We start from the raw sequence: 26971 nt of genomic DNA, 5'->3' as shown, positions 1-26971 counted from the left end.
ATTGGGATAGGCACTTACCTTTTGCACTTATGGCACATCGAAGCGCAATCCATTCTTCAACTGGTTATTCCCCCGCTGCTTTGCTATATGGACGCGAAATTAAACTCCCAAAAGACGTTCTAACAAATGAAAAAACATTTTCATATGCTGATCATCGAGAGTATGTATACGATTTGTCCTTGAGATTAAAAAAGTCGTTCCAAAATGTCGAGGAAAATTTAAAAACGTCAGCATTAAAACAGGAAAAGCAACGAGAAAAAGTTAGCAAAATAAAAGATATAGAGGTTAATGATATTGTGTATCTTTACACTCCCCAGCTTTCGCCAGGCTTAACACGAAAGTTCGCGAAACCAAATAAAGGTCCTTTTAGGGTTAAAAGTAGGACATCCCCAGTAAACTTTGAAATCGAAGACGTAAGGGATATCAGTAAGACACAATTGGTACATGTTGACCGCATAGTAAAGGTACCAAAGCGAATAGAATTCCCTAACTTATTAGTTGAAGAAAGAAACACTAATGAGGTTTCAAACAACTTTGAGACTGCTGTAAAAGTGTTGGACTCTAAAAAAGACAACACGCATGGTTATAACTTAAGGTCAAAACAAAACAAATAAGGTTTAAAAAAAAAAAAAAAAAAAAAAGAAGTAACATAAATTTTTGTACGAATGTTTTTATGTATGTGTGTTAAAAATGTTAATTTGGGTGTTTGGGTTTTTCTGAGCTTGGAATTGTATCTTTTGAGGATAAGTTCTTCCATTTTCCCCTCACCGTTCCCTTCTCAACAGAAATTCTTGAGAAATCTTGTTGAAAGCTCCAAATAGAAAGAACTCTTGATAGGACTGTCAAACATGATGAATCACCTTAAGAAATTCTTCATAACATAAACTTTACCTCAGATAATCTAGTTGACTATTTTGTGGTCCAACTACAAAAGAAGTAAGACCAGACAGAGACCTGAAACGAAAGGAAATTCCTATCTACTGCTCTCGTAGCCTGATCAACTGTGAGGCAAAGGAGAGAATTTACCTTACAAGACAACTTCCCCTTCAGTGCTAAACGTGATGAAATGTTGAAATCCCCGGATTGGCCACTCGAGGAATAAATAGTTGATTACCAAAGCAATGATGATGGAAAAAGGCTTCCATGGCGCCTGGAACCCTCAACACACACCGAACTAGTACTCAAAAACCAAAAACATGATGGAAGATTGGCAGACGTATTTGACTCTGAATCCCGGATTTTTTTTTTCCTTTCCTGAAAAACCATTAAATCCAGGAACCCTCAGTGAATCCTCGAAAGATGACAGATACATTCCAAGCAGGTGAAATGCTAAACAGAAGAGGATCTTTTGTGAACACTTAATAAAAAAATTCATCCTCAATGACAAAGTTTCGTTAGCTAAGACAATTTCCAGAATTTGTCCTCTTGGGTGCAATTCCTCCCCTCAGATCCCCGAACTCCCCTCTCTAAGGTTATGTCATATTTACTGTATTTGTTATGATATGTTATCTATGATGTTTGGTAATAAGGCAGATTCAAATTATAATATGTGACGTCAGTCTGAAAGTTTAAAAAAAAAAAAAAAAAAAAAAATTTTTTTGAAAAAGTCTTCTTTTGCTTAAAAATATATATATGTATGTCTGTGTACATAATATATATATTTTTTCCCTTACCCGGTTGGTCTGTTATATCGCTGGGCTTTGCTTTAAAAGCCAGACATCATAATGTATGTGAATGTATAATCAAGTATTTTGGAAATGAAGAAAAACTATGTATTATATTAGGGTATTAAATCTCTGGAAGCAGGTTAAGGTATTATTTCAACCTGGAGCAGGTAATGTTTGTTTTCCCTAAATCCCTTTCATTAATTATTTATTCCCTGTTTTCAAGTTCTCTTTTTCCCGCTCTGACGTACGAGCGAACCACCAATAGGTAGTAGCTATAGCTGTGACGAAATAATGTCGTCATCGAACCTGTGCAGCGTGGACGGTGTGGCGCGCGATCTACGAAGGGAGAGTTTTTTTTCTTCTCTCTCTTAGCTTCCCGAGGTGATGGTCGTGACTGGCGCCTGCAGGGTCCGAATCAAGTTAACGCGGCGGGACGGACGCTTCCCTATCTCCCGATGGACATCACGATAAGTTTTCCTATTTCTTTTCATATTGCTTCGTCTAACGCTAAATTTAAATAAACTAATTAATTTTTTTTTTATTTATTAAATCCGTAGGATCCTATCAAATAAGTAATTCTAATAATTAAACTTAACTTCGTGGTAGCTGTGCCACGTGCTCGTGCTAATTTAACTTAATATGAAATGAAAACTTAATATTTTTTTTTTATCTTTCCCTGCTCCAGAGAATCTTTTTTATTGTATTAAAATGATTAGTAATGATTTTCATTGTCATGTTTAAATTAGAATGTTAAACCACATGAGGAATGTTATACTTAATTGTTTGAGCTGAACATGATTAATATGTTTTTCAATAAATATTGTAATTTTATTAAAACTTAACTCTTATTTATTAGCAGTTATTAATTGATTCACTTTAGGCAGTTATTGTGACTTTAGTAGCTTTTAGTTATATATTTGAATATTTTCCTGACAGGCTCGAACCTGATTTTAGATTAGCTTAAATAATTTATTTGGAGGAAAATGCTTGAATTACTTTGATTGCATAAAAATAATAAAACATTAAATCAAGATAAATAATTTTATTAAGAAATCTAAGCCTAGATGCAATTAGATTTAAGTATTAGTGAAGCATGTGTCGATCCACACGTGTTGATTTAGACTTGAACTAGAATAGTAAATTGTTAATTCTAATTTTTTCTTAATTAATTTCATAATTAAATTAATGAAACGGTTCGATAGTGATGAGTAATTATCAAGGAATATTAATCATTTTTCTCCACTAACTAGTTATTCAAATTCACAACGCAATTCAAATTAATGAAAGACACATTTTTAGGTACTGTTATATGTCTCCATAAAGCAAATATAACAAATACCAACGAGAGTACTTTCCGCCACGTCAGATATAACATACACCTTTCTGCGCACATACGAGGTTGCTTGGTCAACTGCCAGGATCGAACTCACAACCACCAACTTTCCACCAGTGGTGTGAATGGTGCTTTAACCAACTGCAACAAAGTGCTAGTACTTATACTGGATCGATTTTGTTATTTTACAGAAACAATTGTTAAATTGCCTTTATTTCTTTTTGTCTTTCTGCCAATGTGATAGTTTGGACCATGTACTAATTGCAGTTGTTATTGTGCTAATGTATACTGTAATAACTATTTTTAACAGTTTTGAGCCAAATCAAACGAAAAACGTGCAACGCATATGAATAATATTTTCGAGTAAAATATCAAGTATTATTTTCAGAGTTATTTTTAAAAAAAATCCACTTTGGCTAATGATTTTAAGTTGAAGGTCAAGAATAGACTTTCTTCCCAGAATGGAATTGACCTTCTTTTTAAAGACTGAGACGCCTTTTAAATGGTGTCAGTAACTCTTATTTTTTGATCTATTAATGCCACTCGCCAAGACTCCTCAATCAACAACACAGTGAGCACTTATCATGGTTTTTTTTTATAAAAAAATATATCTCGTGCTTTCAAAATTTTTGGCATCAAAAAAATTAATAAATAAAAAATCTAAATTTCCGTTTAAAGTAATTTAGTATAGCGAAACGTCAGGCTAAAAAATGCAAAAGTCTACTCACAAATATTCCTAGTAAGTGCATCCCACTGCTGTTAGTCCTCTATGTTAGACGAAAACTGAATTTCAATTTTAAGAAATTTAATATACACTGTAAAAAATTTTTGATTAAATTAAGGTTTAAAGTACCGGTACTTTGGGAGCACCATCCATTTTTTACAGTAAAATATTATACGTAATTTTTAGATCAATTTATTTAGAGTACAGGGATTTCACGATAATTATTACGGTAAAAATTAAAGTATATCAGGTTTTTGCTCCGTAGCATGTTCCGGTAAAAATGGATTTTACAGTAAAAAATACCGCTATTCTGTTTGCCCGCAATTTTCACCGGGAATTTTATTACAGTGTTAGCATTCTCTTTCACTGTTTTTAGTCTCCCATATCTACAACATATAATAGTCATGAATATAAACTATTCAATTGCTTATCTCTTTAACGAGACATGCTAAATTTCAATTTGGAGTACCTTTGAAATATTTATTGGGACAATGTTTTTAATATATTGCAATGAAATGCGACATATTCAATCTCACATATGTGAGTGTCATATTATCTAAATACGAATACAAAATTTTAAGAGAAATTATGAATCCAAATGATTTATCCTATTGGCAAGTATCCTATTCATATAAGAATTTATAGTTATAATTATTCATGAGTTAGCACAACTTAATATTGTTAATCCTATGCAATCGCTTTAACTATCTACTCTTATATTTAAAGGTATTATTTTCGTACACAGTATGGTAGTTAGGTAGGTACTTTATTTACCAGTGTTGCACATTGGACTATTGTCGACGGTTTGGGAAACATCCCTGAAGATGATCCGAAGACATGCCATCTCAATTTTGATCCTTTGCAGAGGGGACGGCTCTCCTGCTTTGGCAGTCCGATGACCTGCGCGAAAAGTCGATCACTTTACGGCTGAACAGTTTAACGAGGACCTATACCACACACCCTCGGTCCCTACGCTGGCTGATCAAGGTGGACACCCACCCGCTTACTGACCGCTGCCAGTTATGCTTGACTTCAGTGTTATACGTATAGATGGTATTATATCAGTATGCATCATTTCGGAGTAGTTCCTCTATCGATAAAAATTTAAAAGAAATTATAATTAATTGTAATTTTATTAATTCTATCTGTGACCTTCCTTCTATCTATAAACAACACGTAGACATCGTAATAGTATTATCAATTCTAAAAGTGATCGCTCTGTTAAATTATAGAAACGCATCATTTTCAAAAACAGTTCGAATAAGCTTCGATCTAAAAAGTTTTTAAAGATATTATGAATTACTGTTCATTGTAACTTTATGTGATCGTCATTAAACTGCGGAGATAAATCACTTAACTTCTTGAACTGATCTTTAGGCTATAGAATTTTTTTACACATTTTGACATTTTAAGTTCGTCAAGCGCATTTAGAAAATTGTCTTGAAGCATCCATTCATAACACTTGAGAAACCTTTCTGAAAGAAAAGAAAATTTATTTTGTTGACTACATGTCATTCTTCAATTTTGCTTTCAGTCATAATCAAAATAATAAAATTTGACTTTTACGAGATAAATTCTTTACTTTTGTTTTTTTCATAAAATATATTTAATTGGGTATTTGCAGCTCGAGAAAAAGAAGTGATTATGACTGACCGTGTGATTTAAATCAGATTTAAGTGAATAAATGTAAGCGACGTCACGCGGGTTTGTCGAAACTGATTGGCTTCTGAATCGACAAATGCCACGATTTACCTTCGATGACGTCACTTGCAGATATCCAGTAGAGATATAATAATCGTTAACATTATAACCATCATGAATTGGGATTATAATTTGAAATACAAAGGAGAAAATACAGTTGATATGAAAGTACTTTTGTGTAAAATTAAAGAAAATTTGGGAGAAGTTTCATCGAATTGTGATTGCTCTTCTAAATTTTTGTTTATAGAAATTCATTATTTTGAAAGACAACAAGAGCATCATTAATCATAAGCTTCTGTCTATTATTTTTTTAAAGACGTTATAAATTTACAGCTTATTGAATTTTTTTTAAAAATTCTATATGTGAGGATACTATTAGCAATACACGAATTCAAGAAATTCAAAGACTTAGGACATCGTAATGTTAACAATCCTATATATGCAACCATCCTATTATATACTCATGCATAAAAAACATTATCTTCGAAAACATCATAAATATTTTTTACCATTTATAAGGTTCTATTTGTAAAATATTTTTCAATGCATTGAGGATTATAGTTCAATTTTGGTTTTTCATACCTTTTACTTTAAAAAAAATGGAACATCAATCTTACTTTTTTTCCCCTATCTTGACGTTTTACAAGAATTTGAAATAAAATATTAGTTTCAAGAACTATTTTTGTAGAATGTGTTGAACTTCGAATTTTTAGATAATGACAGAAAGGTTTAAAAAAAATATCTTTAGTGTCCGTATGGGATAGATGATAAATTTAATACCACAAAAGAAAAAGAATAAATTATTATTCTGCAGTTGAAGTTAGAATGTAAATACGATTTCATGTGTAAATTTAGTTGCTATAGAAACAGAAATAGCAACTGATTTGTTTTTGACTAATACTTTCTAAAAAATAGAAGGAAGTAATCACGTATATCCCGAAATTATTAAAGACAATATTATCAAACAATAACAAAAATTCGAAAAAATAAAAACCGAAATCAATACAAAAATAAAGGAAATATATTCTTTAAAATGGAATGTTTATTACAAATGGTAATAAATTGGACTTCGAAAATTAAATGTTCTTTACAATTAATTGTATCCTCACTTTGATTTTATGTTCATATTGATATATGAACAGTCCTTAAAACACGATTTGCACTTGTCAATATTAACTCTTTAATACTTTGAAATTAATTAATTCACTTCTGAATATTTTGCTTATCGAAAATTATGATAAGAATTAGTTATTTATAAAACGCATTAGCAGTGCATACTGATCATTCATTCTGTGAAGTAGCACGGTATGTATCATTTTTCTTTCTTTTTTTTTCGCTGTATGTAGTGTCCTTTTTTTTTTTCTATAAGTAGGACAAATTAACAAAGAAGGAACTGGGACATAGTTTTATCACAAACGTGATTTTCTAAATCAACATAAATTATGTATTTTTATATAAATCGTATTATTATATAAATCGTATTATTATATATAATATTGTTGTAAATAAATATTTTTGTAATATTATTGTAAATAATAATGTTTCAGTTAAGTATTTTTAAAATATTAATGGCAATAATATACATTTCAGTTATAAAATATGCATTTTTGTTTTTAGATAGTTATTTAATTTTTATTTTCCTTTTCTGCTTTATTTTCATTTTGTAGTGTTTGTTTATGTTATAAATGTTTTTATTTTATTATTTCATTTTTTATTTCAATCATCGTCCTTCATAACTTTTACAATACTGGTTCATTTAACGGGTTTTATTTAATTCAATAATGAATGCTTGTAAAACAATCAAAAGGTCCTCAATTTTTTTCTAAGTGTTTGAACTAACTTTTTTATAAGCTACAAACTGATGACGATACGTTTCTTACTATTTAAAAACAATCTTACAAAATTAGCTTGTTTCCAATAATAGCAGATAAGCATTTCTCTGCAATCGAATATATGACGAAATCAAAATGCAATAACGAAACGACAATAATAAAATAATAAAACGACACGTGGTTACCAACCTATCACGAAAAATAAATAGATCACTTTCTTCCGTCTTCTTACACAAAGCTGAAACATTCTCTTAAATTATATGATATGCCATGAAAAAGGAAAAGAAAAAAAAATGAAACTATTTTAACGAGTTTTCGTCATCTTAATAAACCAGTCACTCAAATGCGTAATTATAATGATACCAGAGACGACTTTGCGAAGGCGTCTAAAAATGTTCCAATGCTTTATTTGGACAAATTTATAGATATTCATTGAACATTTTAAAATTTTTAAACACAAATTTTCCATTACTTCTGTTTATATTAGAGATTGATTTGATACGCAACAATGGGTAGAAGGTATGAGACAAGGATTGCCATTGTTGTTTTCCTTAAACACGTGAAATAGGCCAACGATAAAGGAAATATTGTCAATTTTATGGCGAATCATTTTCACACCAATAGTTTAGTTCTCTAGACAATCAATATTTAGACTATTTATCTGTCAGTGCGCCAGATTTCAATTTCATATATGCGTTTCTTTTAACATTAAATAATATTTGTTCCCATTCATTACTATTGCTTTTTTTCCCTTCTCTTTACTAAATATCGAGACACTTTTTATACGCTGGCTTGTTCTTGCGTTTTTAATTCCTGTTAGAAATTCTTTAACTATCATATCAGTTTTCACATATTCATTCTTATATTGAGAAATTTTTATGAAAAAAGTGTTTTCATTTTATACTTGTACCGTTCATTCCAAATGAAATAAAAATAATGTTAAATTTTTATAATTAAATATCATTATTACAGTATTGAGTAATTAAAAAAAAACATCAAATGAATATCGAATCTCAATAAAAAAAAATCATAATGAATTTAAAAGTAATAAAATTGTGTGATTTGTGGTTTTGAATAAGTAATTTTAAACTACACTTTTGTCAGTTTTTAAATTTTTAAAAATTCAATTGAATTACAGTTTAAACTGATGCTACAAGGTTCTTTTAACGTTAATTGCACCAAAACAAAGATAGTTATCAAAAGTCTAAAAACAAACAACTGTATACAATTTAAATAGTTTTCAAAAACTGTTGAGTGCAGAATTGTATTGTCGTAATTTTGTCAGCAAAGAGTAAAGGAGAATCTTAAAATACTTCACGTCTTATAGCTCAAATTCTGACTGGGTGACGAACCTTTGTTTTACATGTATCGAAATATACTGCCTAACTGAGCAAATACCCACCATTAATTTATTTTTGAAAATTAAAATAAAATGAATGAAATCATATTTAGATTTTTCCATCCCTGCTACCCTTTCGACAGTTGAGTTCGGTCGGGAAAGGAGAGGCCTCTTAAGGCGGAACAAAATTTTATAGTTACATCAATATATCACTACTAATTTAATTTCCTCTCTAATAAACAGATGGCAGCACGACGAAGCCTACGTCGCAACTTCAAAAACAGTTTGAAACATTTTCGAAATATTTATGAGAAGTTTTGAAAACATAAATGACACTTAAATATCAGAAAGAAAAAAAAAACATTAATTTGAATCTAGATGGGCTCTAAGCCGTCACTAAGGATAGAACCCTAGTTCTGTACAATGACAATATCAAAACTCGTCATGCATTAATTCTTTTGGTATTCAACGCATATCGCATTCAAAAATTAAAAAAAAAAGTAATGTTAGTTTTTGTGCTACCCTAAAGTTATTCTGAATTCATCGGAACGTAACAATTCAATGCTAGCGTAGAATAAAAACTATATTATTCACATCTTACAGTTCAAGAAACATTCAATAACAATAACTGTATTTTTATTCATGTTATCATTTTTATTTTATTTATTTATTTTTTTTAAATACGGGCCCTTGCAATTGTTTTTATATTTCTTAACAAACAACATCGAAGGGTATAATTTTCCAGCAAACAGACTGGAAAACATGCTAATTATTTTAACTATTTTTTCTCTCCCCTTTTTCGAAATCTTGTTTCAAAGAGTGAGTACGGATAGTAGAAATTTTATCGATCTTTTTATTGCTAATTATTCTAATTTCCACCTCTTTTCATTTTTGCTACACAGGCTCTTCCACAGTTTTGACCATCGATTTTAGTAGAGAAAATTGTGTATGCAAATATATCAGTCTATTTTTTTTGTCATCAAAAAGTTAGAAAACATTGCCCATAAAGTATTATTTTAATGGTAATAATGTAATCACAAGCCATCATGTAATCACAAAGATTTACTTATTTTTCTGTAGTATTCCCTTAAAATTTTTATTTTCTTCAGTTTTTCCAAATTATTTATATTGCCTTTAAGAGAATTCTTTTAAAATAATACAATGTAAATTATGGCCCTAACCCTGAAAAGAGAAAGCATGGCGAAACTATTATACGGTAAAAATTTAAATTTTTTTTCAAATATAATATATAAATAATCAATGTAATTTCTTAAATGTAAAAAATATTTGACCTAACACCACAATTTGACAAATGACCACAAACAATGCCCAGAAACTTGATTATTCATTTTGTTTAAAAACATATATATTTCTTTATTTTACTTTTTATAAAATGCTTTGCTTACGCTAAAAATTTACCCTTTAAAAATTTAATTTCATTTTAAAAGTAATTTTTTTTAAAAGTTTTAGTCGTTGATTGGATGCCTCTTTTGTCTGAATTCACCCAATGGATATGGATTTATATTTGAATGTGATTTAGTAAGAACGTTATACTGTAATTAAGTCAATATATTCGACATAAATTGTTTTTAATTTTAAAACGTTGCGAAATTTTGCTATAAAAAACTAAAGGCAATGATAGGTTTGGTAATGTTTAAAAGTTGTCTTCGCTGTGAGTAAAGCATAGTGAAAATTAAATATAAGTAAGAACAACTAATAGTTACTTAATTAAACTTGGTTTTTTACTACATCAAACAGTCTTATAACGATTAAAATAAGTTAGTCATAGATAATTATAAGTCATAGATAATTCTTAGAGTAGTAAAAGGAAGGGGTTCTGGTTGTAGAGATGCACATAAGGACCTATTAATCCTACCTTTGGAGCACCGTAATCTATGACACATTAGAAATTTGTAATACTTTAGACTAGTTTCTTTTTATCCTATTTAATAATTAAAACAAATCGTTATTATTCTAGATTAAAATTTAAATAAATTATATTCATTTGAAAATATTTAATTATCCTTCTGGTCCGAATGTTGATACATAAATTAATATTGATATATTTTTGCCCTCTTACAAGTTTAGCCAATTACATGACAACTAATCTATAATTTACAATTTTGTGATAAATCGTCAATTAATCAAATTCGAGGATCATTTTAAACGCAAAAAGAAATCTTTTTTACACTAATTATTGGGTTTCAACTCCTCATTAATTAAAGACTTGATATATTTCTTATTTAAAATCCTTGTTTAACAAGCTTTTTTGCATAATCAGAATTTGTAATTATGTTAATGATTATATTAATGATGTAATTAAATTAATTCATCAATCTTTGATAAAGTTTAAATTTTTAGTTGGCGGAGTTATTAAAAATAACAGTTCATTTATTAATAACTTTGATAAGAAATGCATACAATTTATTTAAGAACAAAATTTTTTTTATCTATAAATTAATAATCATGAAGTCATATAATGTAAGACTTTATTTCCAAATAGTTAAATTATAAATCTAATCTTTTTAAAAAATGATAAGCATAAATATTTTATTTATCAATTATATATTTTTGCCTATGAACAATAATAGATTGTTATTATCAGAATTCCAATGTTTATTGATTGAAATTGCAGATATATCTTTAAAATATGAAAATGGATTTGTTGATTACACAATCAAACTTTCATTTAAAATCAACTATCAACGAATCACACGATACATGATACGAAGGTTTTAAACTTAGAAAAAGGAGATAAAACATTTGGAGTTTTTTTTAAAAAAGAGATAGAATATGTGAAGTATATAAAATATATAAACATAGATATTTACTCTGATCAACAAACACTTTTTTTTATTTAATTTTATAACTTGCGTTGAACAGCTGACTCACGTTTGAGTTTTCAACTATATAAATGCTTGTCATTTGGAACTCAATCCAAAATGGATAATGGGTTAGAATCACTTTGCCGTCAAGCGACTCATAGGAGGTTTTCGTGGTTCTCCTCAAAATGTATCGAAATTAGGGTTATTTCCATCGAAAAGTCCTGCGTGAGGGCTAATTTGTCCCAATGCTTGATGATAAGTTCTCTTGTCTTCTGGGTTGGGTTAAAATTACTTGATAATTTATTTTTAACAGTTCGACGTTCAATGCCGGTCACAAGAAAAGGGAATTCCTGTATCCAGCATTGGAACAAACTAGCTTTCGTGGAAGACTTTATGTTCAATTAAACCCGCATTTGAGTCATATGGAGAGAAAAACAATGAAAAATTCTCTCGGTTAGCCCGATGGCAAAGGGATTCTGCGTCATCAACCATTTACCATTCTAAATATTTTATGTTAGCCAGTGGTCGGAACCAGTGAGGAATAGAATTCGAATCGCGAAGTCATCGTTGGAACTCGATCTTGGGTTGCCTCATAGAGTGGAGAGCGCTCTCACCCCTGAACCATCCCGGTTCCAACAAATACCTTAAACGCTTTTGTTCAGAGATTCACATATTGTTAATATAATATATTCAGTGTTTGTAATAATTTATTCAGCTAGTAAAGAAAAACTTGGCCTATATAAGCTGTATATCAACTCGGAAGCTTCATTGTATTATTTATTAACAAATACTATGAATATATGTATATTCTAATTTTTTTATTGATTGTTTAGATTAGATTTCAACTTCAATAAACTTTTTTTTAGGATGGAAAAACGATTTTTTTTTTCACTTTAAAATGTTTTCCTCTTAGGAAAGAGTATTTTAAAGAGTTCTTAATTTTAGTTTACTATTTTAAGTACTGTGTTTACGTTTTAACATTGTGTGTAAGTTTACATTTTTGCTTGCCATTATTAGTGAAAATACTTTGTGCGGACGTCTCAAACCGAAAAAATGTGCGTATTAATGAATGGTGTTTAAAACATTGTTTAATTTTTCTATTCAATTGTCTGTTTAAATTGAAATTTTTTTAGAAAAGAATTAAAATATTTTTAAATGAAGTGAATTAAGTACTTCTTTTATCCAAGCTTTATCGTTGACTGTTGCTTATAGCAATTTCAACAATAAAATCGATGACATTTTTATTTATTTCTGCTATCAATACAATAAACGGAAAAGAGTTTTCACCTTAATGTTTCTAAGTTATGTGTCGGGACTGAGTCATATTCCGCCTTAAAAAACAAGAATTCTGCGGCTATTTTTAAGAACCTTGTCCAACGCTTCAAAAAAATGAGTCTTTGTTGACCATATATCTACAATCCCCTTTTTTTCTCTTTTTGACATATTATTGAAATCTATATTTTGACGTCAAAAACTTATGCATTCAATTTTATTTTTTCCTTCTATACTCCGAAAATTCCCAATCCAGTCTACTCTAGGTATGTTTTTTAAATAAAAATAGCTGTTCAAAATAAATGTGTCAATTTCATCTTTTATTTCTGTTTTTACCAGGGCCGGATTAAGCGCACGCGGGGCCCTTGGCCATTCAAATTTTTGGGGCCCTTAGATTAAATTTTTTTCCTCGTATATTTTTTATTTATTCAAATATTAAAGTATTTATATATCTTTTCATTTAAGAAAGCTTACTGAAAAAAAAAATAAATAGTAATAAATTAAATTTTACTTTATATTGTTAAATATGAACTAAAAAAATTATCGTATTTTATTAATATATATTTGAAATTGATTTTTTTTTAAATTCATTGTTTTTCTTAATTTTTTTAAATTTATTTTCAAGAATATTTTTTTTAAGGGGGCCCAAGGCCATGGCCTAATGAGTAATCCAGCCCTGGTTTTAACATGTGTTTATCACGACAATATCGTCATCTATTGTTATCTCACTTTATGAAAATTATTTTTTATTTTTAGTTTCTTTTTCCATTTTGGCATAGCGATGCTGCTAAACAGAGTTCTGAGAACGAGATTAAACTAATAATTATCGGTAATAATAACACCACATGGGTTTTGCTTGTACAATTAAAACTTGAAATGAAAGAGGAAATAAATACAATACATATGATTCACGAACTTAAAATAAAATACCATAAACTAAATTGATTAGTCAGAAGAGTTCAATAATTCATAAGTTTATCAAGTATGAATAAAAATAAACAAAACAAATAGTGATGAGATGAGTTCAAGGTTGAGCTGAATTCTACCCGATTTTATTTGGTTTTGACCTCTTTTGATTATTTGATACTATTTTAACTATGCTCTCAAGCATTTTGTTTGAACCTACTTTAGAGCTAGAAGGTTAAACACAGATTTTTGTTTACGTTTACAAGATCATATCTGCTACGAAAAACATCATCATGGTTAGTTTAGTTTAAAAAAAAGTAATTAGCAATTTTTGTGATTCATAAAATTAGAGGTTACATTATCAAGTGAAATTGAAACTGAGGACTGATTTGGGGTTTGAAAGTAAGCATTTTTAATATTTTCTTCTCTTTACCAATATTATAAGTTTCGTAATTGCTGTAGCATTTTAACTCTCTTCGGAAACTGAGAATGCACTATTCGGTTCGCGAATTAATATATAAACTGGAAAAAAAAAAAAGCTATTGAATTCTGACAAATCACTATTGAGTGGGGTGTACAAAATGTCAAAACTTGTTTGATTGCCTGCTGAAATGTAATAGTGCTTCGAATAATTTTTCTCAATCAACTTAATTTGTAATTATCTTTCAACTCCTCCCTTCTTCTTCTGGCAATCAAACAGGTATTGATGTTTTGCTCATTCGCCTTCTCCTATTGTGATTTGGTAGAATTCGAAATCGTATTTGTTTTTGCCTAGATTAATAATTAATTGCTGCTCCGCGCATAAACTAGCGTTATTGCTTCGTATTTATCATTGTCATTTTTAAAAAGTCTCTATTTTTTCAAAAAAGCCAAAATAATATTTTTAATGAACTATTAAATTACTATAATTTTAAGTCAGCACATTTTGGTACATTATTTTAATCATAACGAATATCTTTCTTATCTTTATCTTAATTTTTTTAAATAATTTTAAAGATTTCAATTTAAATATTCAATTTTACATCTGGTATCTTTCTCTTATTTATTTTGTTAATTTAAACAACAACTTAAGCACGAGCAAATAAAATAAAGATCTTGAGAAAAATAAATAAAAATTTCTTCAACAATGGATCAATAGTCAATATTTATAGCAAATCAAAGAAGAAGAAAAAATGACTAAAAGAGCATTTAAAATTGCAATAATTTAAGAACAAATTGGAACTCGGGTAAAGTTAATAAAAAAAATTTTTTTTCATCACGTCAAATTTCAAATAAATCAATGAAAAATAATATCTGCGATAAAAATTCGGCAATTGTCTATTGTTAACAATATGTAAAAATTTGTAAATCAAAAACATCTCTTTAGAAAATTCCAATTAAAATTTCAAAACATGGCTTCCAGGTGCATTAAGTTCAATTTTTTTTTTATTTACCATTTGCTGATGAACAATTTTTGGAACCGTCTCAACTTTTCACGGTTTGATTTAGAAGAATTTTTGACGTTTAAAATATTTCTAAAGATCAAAACAGAATAGATAGAAATCGACATTTTTAAAAAAATATAATTACAAGAAATGGCATATTCATCAAAATTGTTAAGTACAAAATTTTTAAATGTTTGAAAACATTACTAAAACTTTGCATTTAATCTAATTTATTTTTTACTTTTTTATTCATAAAATTATAGAGATAAAATGACAGACAATGAATTATCCTAATAATATTTCATAGATAAAATAAATACTATATTTATGATTTTTATTTAATTTTATAAAATTTTATTTAGTTAGTTACATAAATATCGAAACTGCTCTAAAATGTAGTATATTTAAACTTGTTGTATGTCACATTAATTATTATTCTCATTTAAATCAAAGCTTCTTATGAAATATGAAGAGGATTATCTCTTAAAGATAAAGATAAAACATTTCATTTTTTTAAACATAACAATAATAATGAATTAGTTTTTTTCAAATCAGTTTAAATTTCATAAATCTTAAGTCTTGAATATAAGGTCTTGATTGTCTTGATTTACAGATAAGAACATCCCTTAAATAAATTAATAAATCGCAAATTTTTTTAAACAACTTTAATTTAAGGTAAAATTAATATTATTACCAACAAACATTTGAAGTTTAATATCATTTTTTATATGAGATTTTTTTCTTCACTTTCTAGAATTTAACAAAGGAATTCTTGTCGTCCAAATTACTCTAGCATTTTCTAGAAAATTGCAATTTTTTTATTCAAATTTATCGCTATTGGCGAAGCCTAAAGTACGATTATTTCTCGCATATTGCAGTTCTTACTTCACTCTGTTGCTGCCAAATGTAATGCAACCCTTCATCAGCACCTACAATTCGCGGTGCAGTGTGGGAACAATAATGTCGATTTCTCATTGCGACAGGTGAGCGAAATTTCAAAAAATTTACATTAATTTGGATTAATGTGTGTTGATTCTTTTGATAAGAAAGGAACAAGAAATTCTGAAACCAATAAATCGTATGCTTCTGGTACTTTTGTTTATCAAATTTCTATTTTCATATCCTGTGTTGTGTTTAGTTCTAAACTGTTTATGCTGGCAGCTGTATTTGTGCAACATAATACGAGATTTACTTGATATTCTGGATCCTTATACACTTGAAATAATAATCTTTCTATCCTTACTTATTGAAATTTGTAAGTATGATAGACAAACTTCGTTTGAACTAACATGAACTCATTTGATGAAATCACACCATCCTGTAGGTGGCATGGATGACAATTGTTGATATAAAGTTTATTTCGGTTTCCATTTACTTGTTTTTTCGATTAATTAGTTCAAATATCATAATTTTATGGCAAAATATGAACTAAAACTCTGATTAAGAGCTATATATTTTCCTTAATATCTTCGGTACATTGAACTCGAAATGGGACATGATTTAAACTGATATATGCTATTCATATGAAAATTAAGAGAATAATCACTGGTATTTAAGAAATATGAAAGTTTATCGTTTGCAGCCCTAAATCTTTGTGTGAGATCTTTATTTTCTTTCGAATATTTCTCTATAGTCCAGATTATACTTTCAATTTTTCATTATCAAAACACTTAGTTGGTGTTTTACAAAGGAAAGTTGTGTCACAATTTCATGTATTTCCTTTCTTATGTCGCCATACTAAGTATTGGAAATCGATTTTTCTAACTGAATAACATTTATGATTGTTCTATTATTTGTAAAAAATTCTTTGTTATGAAAAGATATTGAAATCTTTTTAAGTTTAATTACTTTTGCTTATATTTTTTTATTTATATTAATTCAAATACTTTTCAAATTTTTTAAAAATTTAATAGTATCTTTAATTTTTGTTTTATTACTTATTCTCAATATGTGTAACAATAGCAGGGGTCTGTCTAGGTTTTTCTGAGAGATACTTATTTTGTGAAAATTTAGACATAATTTGCGAAAAATTAAAAATTATATTAAAAACATCAACACAAAAATGTGGATTTATCATTTCTTAAGGGATACAAAATTAAAATTTTTAAGAAAAAGTATTTTGTGAAACTACCGTTTTTCGTAAAGTTGAATTTGTGAAGGTACCGCTAAACGGTAGTAAATTCGCCCTGGATAGACCCCTGAAAAGTAAAGTATTTTTTAGTTTTTATAAAAAATTTATTACTGAAAATGGTTTACCTCATAACAAAAATATTGTAATATACAATTTTAAACATTAAGGAAGTAAGAAAATATGTAAGTTTAACAATTATGTTCTAATGTTATGTTTTTAAACTGATGGCAAAAATCACTGTAACCCTACTATAGTTAATTGATTTGAAAAATTAGTTGGATTTTTACTTCATTAACGTGCAGCAGAATAATATATTGGTTAAATTCTACAGCTAGTGGAGTGCTCTTCAAATCACCTTAGCTTTGAACTAGTAAATGTTCTCAAAACTGCTAAGTTTTTAATTAATTCAGTTTATTGTTTCCAATTACCATCAAAATTCTTTATTTGAAAGTAGTTCTTTTTCAATGTTTAACAAAATTTTGTAAGAAAAAATATTATTATTGCACTGATTAAAATATATTGGATTAATCATTTTCAAGAACTTGGATACCAATGGGCTTCAAATTTGTCTAATTTTCAATTTCCTAATGTAGAATTGGGGAGATTTCTGCATCGTGATCTGTGGTAGAATAATCGCCAAATCTTGGAAACTTCCGGTCAGTGGCCAGCGAGAAACTGAAAAAAGCATCACAGAAAGGGACCAACTGGAAAGGTATAACTCGTAGCCACCCCCACATATTCTTTTTAAAAAAATTTGCAAGTTTGCAATCTATTTAGCACCTTGGCGATTGCACCTTGCAGTTGGTGTGACAGATCACGATAAGGAAATATTCCCGTATAATTTATATGAGTTTACATTTCAGTGAAAAAGTTTAATAAATGCAAGCTGTCAGCGTGGTACCTACTGAATCGTTATAATTCTATACTCAACTACTGCATTAGTGTGACTAATTTAGAGGGGATATTGAGTATAATTCTTAATGTATTATGTTGCATTTATATATATATATATACAGTTAAAAGGAAAAGAAATAAATACTAATGTTATATCAATATATATTGAATACTCACATTTTATGCTGGTGGCGCTATCCTTTAAGATAGGGACATCTGTTTTCACTGTAAATACCCTAAGTAGATTGGTATCAGAAGATATATTTTGATATGATTGACATAATCAATATTCAGGGCTGATTGCGCTCCGGAAAAAATCCGGATTTCCGGATTTTTCGCTAACAGTGATCCGGAAGTTTCCGGAGATCGAAGGTTCAGTCGTTTAAAAAAATCATTGATCACAGAAGTTTCCGGAAATCAAATTTTCAAAGGTGGAACTTAAAAATACAGTTTATTTTATTTGTTTGTAAGGGAGAGCCACAGATATACTTAATAAGCTTATATTCATGATTAATATTCATTTTTTATCAGTAAATAATTGTTATAATCATAAACTCAAGAAAGAACGACATATTTGTAAATTTTAATTACTTCTCCAGGTCATCGTAGGTATGTGTAAAATTTTAGAAATATTTTAAGTAAACTAAGAAATATTGAAAAAAAGGGGAAAAAAACATGTTTGAATTTTTTTTCAATTTAAACTTTTTTTTTTTAACTCAAGAAATTTTCCGGAATTTTGACTTGGGCTCACAATCACCCCTGAGTATTTCATATTGAAAATTATTGTATACTGTAACCAGGGTACCATAGCTCGAAATAAATAGTCGATAATCTTAATTTTCCCCTAAAAATTTTTATGTATCCCCACTTTAATTAAACTCTATCATCATTTTTGATGCCTAACTTTTTAAATACTTTTGCTTCTGTAATTCAAAACTTAGCCCAGCTCTTTGATGAATGGAAAGTTGCAAGTAAGATATTTAATGCTCTATGTTTCTGTAGGCGTCCAGACTGGAAGTTAATTGTATAATGTCACATACTAGAAATCTCTGCTCGTATTGAAGGAGAGAAGTTATTTATCTTCCCTCCAGTGTTTTTGAGGATAGAATATTAAAATTAAGACTTGGTGAATCATTTTTGCAACTAAGAAAAAATATTTTGGTCCCATAGACATTTGACTGTTGCATTCTAATTTTTAATCCTGATATATTATTAATTACTACTTAAATAAAGATTTTATGTTTATCTGCTGTCCTCCAGTAGACTGATCATTAGACACGATTCCCAATAGATCAAGGTCAAGCATCACTGGCTGTGGGTTGAGCAGGTTCGCTGCCATTTTCATCAGTCTGTGAAGGGGACGAGAGTGCATGTTATCAGTCTTTGTTATACTGTTCAACCGCAAAGGGTTCAGCTTTGTGATCGGGCCACCGTGTTACCAAAACAGGGGAAACCATCCTTTCTGGTGAGAATCAAAATTTTGATGACAAGACCTGTCATCAAAATTTTGATTCTCATCAGGGTTTTTTTAGATTACACTCGGGGTTCCTTCCTAAACCATGTAGTTATAATGTAACATTAGCAAAGTACTATTATTATATGAATTCTGTATTATTCTTTAAATTTTGTTTTCTATTGCAGGATTCATCTGTGATGTAAATAATTCATAGTCTTATTTCTAGCTGTGTGCGGAAGAATGGTTGATTATTACGCTGCGTTAGAATTATCAAAATCCGCTACTACTCAAGAAGTTAAACAGGCGTAAGTGAATTAAAGTTAATGTTAATTTTTGAATTTTATTTAGTAAAATGTTATGGCTAAAATATAAAAATGCTTTTGTTAAATATGAGGTACATATATTTTTCAAGAACTGGTATACTGTTTTTTTTATGCATCCTTGCAGTCATGAAATTTTTGTATTTGTTGATACGGCCTCTCTGAGAACGAGCAAAGAATTAGCAAATTATATCAGGATTAAAAAGATTTGTGAAAATTCAGTTATAAATGGTCGTGACTTAGCTATTTGTTTATTATGTATAAAAACAGACAAAATATTTCATTAGTGCTACTATTTAAAATTTAGCAGTTCTAATTATATCATATACTTTTATAACCTTTTGGATGCAAGCTTTTATGTATTCTGTGTGTGATATCAATTGAAACTTGTTTTAGCAGGGTTTTTTCTCATTTAAAATTTTAGTTGTTCAAATAAAATTTCTCAATTTTTTAAAATATTTTGAATAATTTTTTCAATATAATTTAAATGCTTTTTATAAGATTGTCTCATTTAAGAATACAGTTTCAATTTCATATGTTCATGTTAGGAGACATATTTAATTCTAAATATTGACTTATAATGTGAACATAACTTGTTTTAAATTATCACTTCCTGACTGTTTTCTTCTCTTGAATAAATGTTCTGATATATATTATTTGATGAAGTGTGGTATTCAAATATGCAGAGAATTTCTACCACCTTTGTTCCAAATTGATACTTAGTCTCAAAAATGGAATAATTTAGTAAAGCAGTTAAAAAAAAACAAACATTCATGTTATTACTATCTTTTAAAGTGTCTAACACCTTAGTTTGTTCACTTTTTGGAAAAACCAAAAAGTGAACAAACTACAAAATCTGATAATAAATATAATACATATATGTAATAAGAGAAATAATAGTGAAATAGAATTAGTATTTGAATTGCTTGTGTTGAGGCAGGTGCTATTTAAAATTTACTCTTATGTAATTTATTCAAAAATACATAGGAATTTATGATAAATAATTGTAAAAACCATTTAAGTTTTTATTGCATTTACTGGGAAAATAAATCAGTTAGATGGGGGGGGGGGACCATTGCTGTGTGACAAATTTATCCTTCTGATTTTTTTAATTCTTATTAATGAGATATTTGTTATTTGGTGAGCAAGAGTATCAATTTTTCTTTGATATATTTGTCATTTTCTTTTATTTGTGTTTAGCTGTTAAAAAATATCCAGTGTTTTCATCATTCAGTCATTAATAATTTTTTAATGCGAGGAAGGAAAAAAATATGCTAGGTTCTCGCGCTGTAGTGAAAACACTGATATCTTATTAATCTGTTTAGTGCATGGTATGCAATTTTGTACATAAATTTGAGTTATTTTGTAGAAATTCTCTTTTTTTTTCCCTTCTCAATCTTAAATATTTGTATTTAAATTTCTAGGTACAGAAAACTTGCTCTAAAATGGCATCCTGATAAAAATTTAGATAAAAAAGAAGAGGCTGAGAAGAAATTTAAAGAAATCAATGAAGCCTATGAAGTTCTGTCTGATGGTGAGTTATTATTTTTTTTTATATGTATGCAATTTTATCCATCTTGGTGTGAAGATAATTTAATAATATTTTAATTTGCTGTAAAAATTCTTTTGTAGTTAGGAAAAAACACTGTTGCCAAATTAAAGTTTCAACTTAGTTTTATTGAAAGTGTATATTTAAGAAAAAAAAATCATGTGTATGATTTTATAGTTTATTTCTTCTTAACTTATTTGTTATTTATTTATTTTGCTTTTGCTTAATTATGCATGTATTATACAGGGGTGATTGTATTCCAGATGTACCATGGAATACGGGTTTTTCGTATAATTCCTCCCGAGCAATAACTAGAAGCACGGCATATGATTTTTCCACGACTATCGAAGAAATTTGCATATCTCAATACCATTGTTTTTCACTCTTCCTTGATTAAAAAAACTTATAATCCGGCAAAATTTTGAATTTTTTGCTAAATCCCGTTAACCTTGCATTTGCTTACATGTGGTTCTTCCGCCACTAAAGTAATTTTTTTGGTTTGGTGGATTTTTGCAATTTTGAATAGTTAGCACTGCTAATATTGCAATTCATATTCTAATGTTCAAGTTAAATATGAAATATGTATAATTCAGGTTAAATATGAAATATGTATAATTCAAGTTAAATATGAAATATGTATGGCATATAAGTTAATATCTTAATATCAATTTTTTTGCACATGAAATTTTCCGGGTTTTTCCCTTAGTATCACAATTACCCATGTTTGTACTTAATAAATGATTTAAATATAAAAGGTCGTTATGACGAGTTTGGACTGTCTTTGTCATAGATAAGCATGTGTGTAGAATATTTTTGAAGAAACAAAATTTTATCCATGGAAAGTAATTGCAATTTTTGAGGGGACATGATTCTGGGATCATTAAAAATATGTAAATTTATGAAATTTACAAAACTAATTACAGGGTAGCCACCCATTTGGAAAACCTGGAATTATCAGGGAATTTTTTTATGCTGGAAAAAATCTGGGAAATTTGGATAAAAACCTGGAAAAATCAGGGAATTTTAAAGAAAAGCTGGAAATTTTTTCTTTGATAATTTTTTTAATTTCACTAATTTAAATTTTTTTCTAATTTTCTTAATTTAAATCATTTTATCCATTATACCCACTTTTTTTAGACGGAAATGTATCTCCAAACAGTTGAAATATCATCAACTTAGCTATACTTTGCTTGCATCAAAATTTGCTCCATTACAGCTCTGTTGAACTAGAATGGAAAAATAAAATTCTTCCATGGTTGTTGAACGAATGTAGAAACCTTAGACCGCTATGAGACTGTGCAATTTAGGAAAGATTGTGGTGGAGGTGGAAGAAGGGATTAGGATATTAGCTTCTGTTTTTAAATTCTGTCTTTAGGCTGAATCCATTTATGGCTAAAGTTTGTTCCGATGCTTTCGTGGTAATTTTTTTCCGTGTTGACAAAATGTTTTTGTATTTTTAACTTTATAAATACTCCAAAAATTAGTTGGAACATATTTTAATTTTAAAAAAAAGTTTTTTTTTGGTCAATATGATTTTTGATTCAAAATTTTGTACCAAAACATTTAAAAATAAATAAAAAGTCTTACCAGATTGTCAAAATAAATTTTTTTCAAGATGATATGTTAAAAAAAAAAAACATTTTGAATAAAATAGTTTATAATGTAGACACTTTTTTTTGTACACATCCTACACTTTATAAGAAAAAAGAAACAAAAACCAGGAAATTAAGATTTTTATCTGGAAAATCAGGGAAATTTGAAATCTGATTCAAGTGGCCACCCCGTAATTAATTATGCATTGAAAGTATTTTTCTTGCAAACTAGAAGGTCAAATCCACTTTGTTGTTAAAGTTCATAGTTTAAATACCACAGTTCACTCACAAATTATGATGCAGGCTCACAATCATATTTCATCATTAACTATGCTTTCTAATTGGTCCAGCTTAACAAATTGAGTATTTTGTGCTCCCACATTGAGCCTAACTTTTTCTTTAACATCATTGCTCTAAATCAATGGTATTAGTGTAATGTTAGTGTAAATCGTTCTAGACTCTTCGCTTTATACCTCCTTAAAATGCTGTGTACACAAATTGCAAACAACCGACAGTTGGCTTGTCTTTAATTTTGTTCATTCAGATTAATAGCTTAAATTGTTTAAACAGGATTCCACTAGACTTTGGAAACTACATGTCCTTTGGACACAGGACTTCCGAGAATTTCTGAGTCTCTTTTTAGAACAAGCCGTTACCTGTTTAAATCATTAATTTTCTACCACTTTATCTATCTACTAATATGCACATTAATAATTATTTTTCTGTTGATTGATAAAACAAAAAATTTCACAGCAGAAGAGAGTTATGTTTGAACCATCAAAGCTTTTAATTAGGGCTGTCCTTCCACTTTCATTAAGGAAAAGCAGTAATGTAATACTTCTGTAATCCAAATGACAACTTACGTTATAATTTGACTTTATCATAACTATCATAACTACTGTATCATAACTACTTAAATCAGTGCAAATATTTCCTTATATCTCATAAATACTGGACTTATATTACATTCTAGTGGGTGTTAACATAACATTGCAATTGATTTTTCAAACACTAATTTATACAATAGGAAGAAAAATCGTAGTTAAATTATTATTTTTTTAAAAAATCTAGTGCTTAAAAATATTTTTGAGTGCTTGAAAAGTAAGTCTTTATAATAAGGTGCTTATTTTAAACATTATTCGGAAATATACATCATAAAATTCTATTTATAATATTTAAAGCATTTTTTTGTAAATTAATTAGTAATATTAGTGCTGCATAACATTTTTGAAATGTGCTTAAAGGTGCTTTTTTCATTGGGTGTTAGTATGATAAATTTATTTTTTTCTTCTTTCTTCTTTGCCCTGTCTATTATCCCCATGAATTTTGGAAAAAGTGTGATATTTTTGCAGTGTTCTGTTCTTTTTCACAATTCATTCAACAACAGTCCTAGCGTGCTGTCCCTATTGTACCAATACGTCATCATTCTACATGTTACTCGTGGATCTGCTTGCGCTAAACTGAATTTGATAGGAAGGATTCTTGCAATCATATTTCCAACCCTGCCTTTAGCAATAGTTTAGGGATTTCAGGCTTTATCTATTGTCCTCTGAAATCGAATGGAGAATTTTGAAATTTTATTATGGACTTGAATTAAGCATTACCAAATTTTTCTCCCAATAACCAACATTTTTGTTTTGTTTGTTAATCTCTTTACTGATAAAGCCCCTTCACCATCATCGTCACACAAGCTGATGGCGTTCTTGCAGTGTTCTATTTATAGTTCAGTACAACAACTTAACATCACTTTAAAATTTTTGTTTCCTTTTTGTTCTTTTGATTTAATTAAGATAAGAATTAAATGAAATTTTTTAATCCCAACATTTTGTGTTTAAAAAGCTCACTAGTTGTGCAAAATATTTTAGGATTTTTGTTGCAGTCGTATTTTATTGGATTTATTATTAACATTTTCAGTTCTTTTGGAGATACTTAGGGGGAGAAATCCCCATTAGTTTTCAGAGACAAGATTTTAAATAGTATGAATTGAGAAACGTTTTAACATTTAACAAATGCAATAAGTGATCTTTAGTAATTTAGAAATGATAAAATTTATATTTTTATTATTTAGTTTAGAATAATATAGATTAAAAGGTCTATAATGTCATATAGGGATCTCTCAGTTTAGGTACCATGTATTAATTGACTTCTGACTGAAATGTTTAGCTTCAATGCTAATTATATTTTAATTATAAAATCATTGAAATTTTTTAAACTATTTTATTAAATATATACTGAACCCAATTACAAATTTAAATAAAAATTTAATTGGGGAACATTCACTTATTTGTTTACCTCTCTATGTTAGGTATTCATCATACATTATTGAATAAAGTCATTATTTATTTAAAAAATAGAAGGATATTATCATGATTATGTAAAGTCTGAAAATGTTATTGCATTTTAATAATTTTATGTATATACTAGAGGGCTGCGTCCCCTGCTCACTACCACTTGCCAACCCCCAATAATTGCTAAGCAATTACATTTTCAAACAAACTTATAGTTGTTTTCCTGGAGATTAGCTGGCAATTTTTCTGCACCAACATCACATAGAGAGAATATGATGGGATTGTAAAATGTCAGAGGAACTTATTATCAACGTTATAAACTTATATAAAAAGCAATTTCAATGCAAACAATATTATAAACTTATATAAAGCAAGGAAGCAATATTATTTAACACATTACTATAGGGCATTAGCCGGAGATTGATCTCCGTATCCGAAGCACTCGTGGTAAAGCCTAACTCAAATCATTGTTGATCTTATAGGATGCCGGACACTCCCTATACAATTAAACTAAAAACAATTAAACTAAAAACTACAATTAAACTAAAAACAATTAAAACCTGATGGAAAAAAACTTTACAAAAATTACAAACAAATTAAAACATGTAATATTAATAAGTTGATTTTAAGTAATATTTCAAAATCAAATATCATTGCAAGTAATTTCTCAATTAACTTCAATACTGTCAACTGACAAAATATTTTAGTTTCAATCAGAAGTATTCGTAAGTACACCCAAGGTATTCGTTTTCATTTAAACACCTTGACTTTTCAAAGCTTCTTCGCCGCGCATTCTGCCATCGCGTACTGATAGCACTACGATTATTTTCCAGTTAATTTTGTGCAGCTATATCATGTTCAGCTCTATGACGTTGTTGATATCGCCTAAGATATTCCGGCGATCCATTTTTTATAAAAGATATATTGAATAGAGTTTACTTTAAAATACTAATATTTTGATAATTTGGAAGGTAAATAGTTTTTTGAGAGAGTGTTGATTCGTGCTTCCAATAACTCTACCCGATTTATCAAAGCTATTAAAATATAATGGAATTCTAAAATAAATAACTGCGTTCTATGAAAACAAAAATTTTATTATAAAACTTTAGAACAACTATCTTTTTACATTGCCACTCAAAATTATTAATAAACACCGGATAATATTGCGTTAATGACACTTTTATCTAACGACGTCATAAACAATCGTTTACATGAAGTTTTCATAATAATCATATACTCGTTTGCATAAATAATCGTTCGGTCTTTTTATAGCTTTACGTAACAAGAGTTTTTTTTTTTTTTTGGAATGGCGATGTTATAATTTTGTTGTTGAGTCAATAAATCTTCCTTTTTATAAACGTAATAGTAGAGTTTTCTTAATTATTTGATTCGAAGTCCTCTGAGTTTTATTTGACAGGGTTGCCACAGGCGACTAAAATGCAAATATTTTCAGTATGAGGCGACTATGGCAACTTTTTTTTGCCAGAAAAGGTTAAAAAAAGCAACTATTTTCAGGAAAAGGAGACTATTAGGAGACTTTTCTGTACTCCTAGCAATGTTTTTTAGCATAAATTGGGTTGAAAACCTGCGACCCGCGAAATCTTCTGAACACACTGAATTTCTTTTCTTAAAAAAAAAAAAAATTTAAAATAAAGATAATAACATTTTAAAAAATTAAATAAATAATTAAAAAATAAAAAATTTTAGATTTCAAATTT

The 26971-nt window shown here is 28.5% G+C and overlaps 1 protein-coding gene across 9 annotated transcripts in view; it reads left to right on the top strand.

Moving 5' to 3' along the window:
* mrj (DnaJ heat shock protein family (Hsp40) member B6 mrj) overlaps positions 1-26971 on the top strand; it is a 56951-nt gene that overhangs the window by 15227 nt on the left and 14753 nt on the right. The window contains exons 1-4 of one of the 9 annotated variants that reach the window (XM_087150239.1): positions 13519-14001; positions 17748-17866; positions 19690-19809; positions 21249-21358. In XM_087150239.1, the coding sequence (XP_087006365.1) occupies positions 19745-19809; positions 21249-21358 (175 nt within the window). In that variant the 5' untranslated portion in view covers positions 13519-14001; positions 17748-17866; positions 19690-19744. Of the gene's footprint in view, positions 1-13342; positions 14002-15961; positions 16620-17747; positions 17867-19689; positions 19810-21248; positions 21359-26971 lie in introns of those variants that run through there. The other 8 variants (XM_016060284.4, XM_071181432.2, XM_087150235.1 and 5 more) reach the window with 8 other exon arrangements.

This window comes from Parasteatoda tepidariorum, chromosome 8 (genome assembly GCF_982258835.1).
Source record: "Parasteatoda tepidariorum strain Cologne lab strain chromosome 8, Ptep-v5.0, whole genome shotgun sequence".
NCBI classification, from domain to species: Eukaryota; Metazoa; Arthropoda; class Arachnida; order Araneae; family Theridiidae; genus Parasteatoda; species Parasteatoda tepidariorum.
Note: the sequence above shows the minus strand (reverse complement) of the source record. Positions and strands in the feature narration are given on the sequence as shown.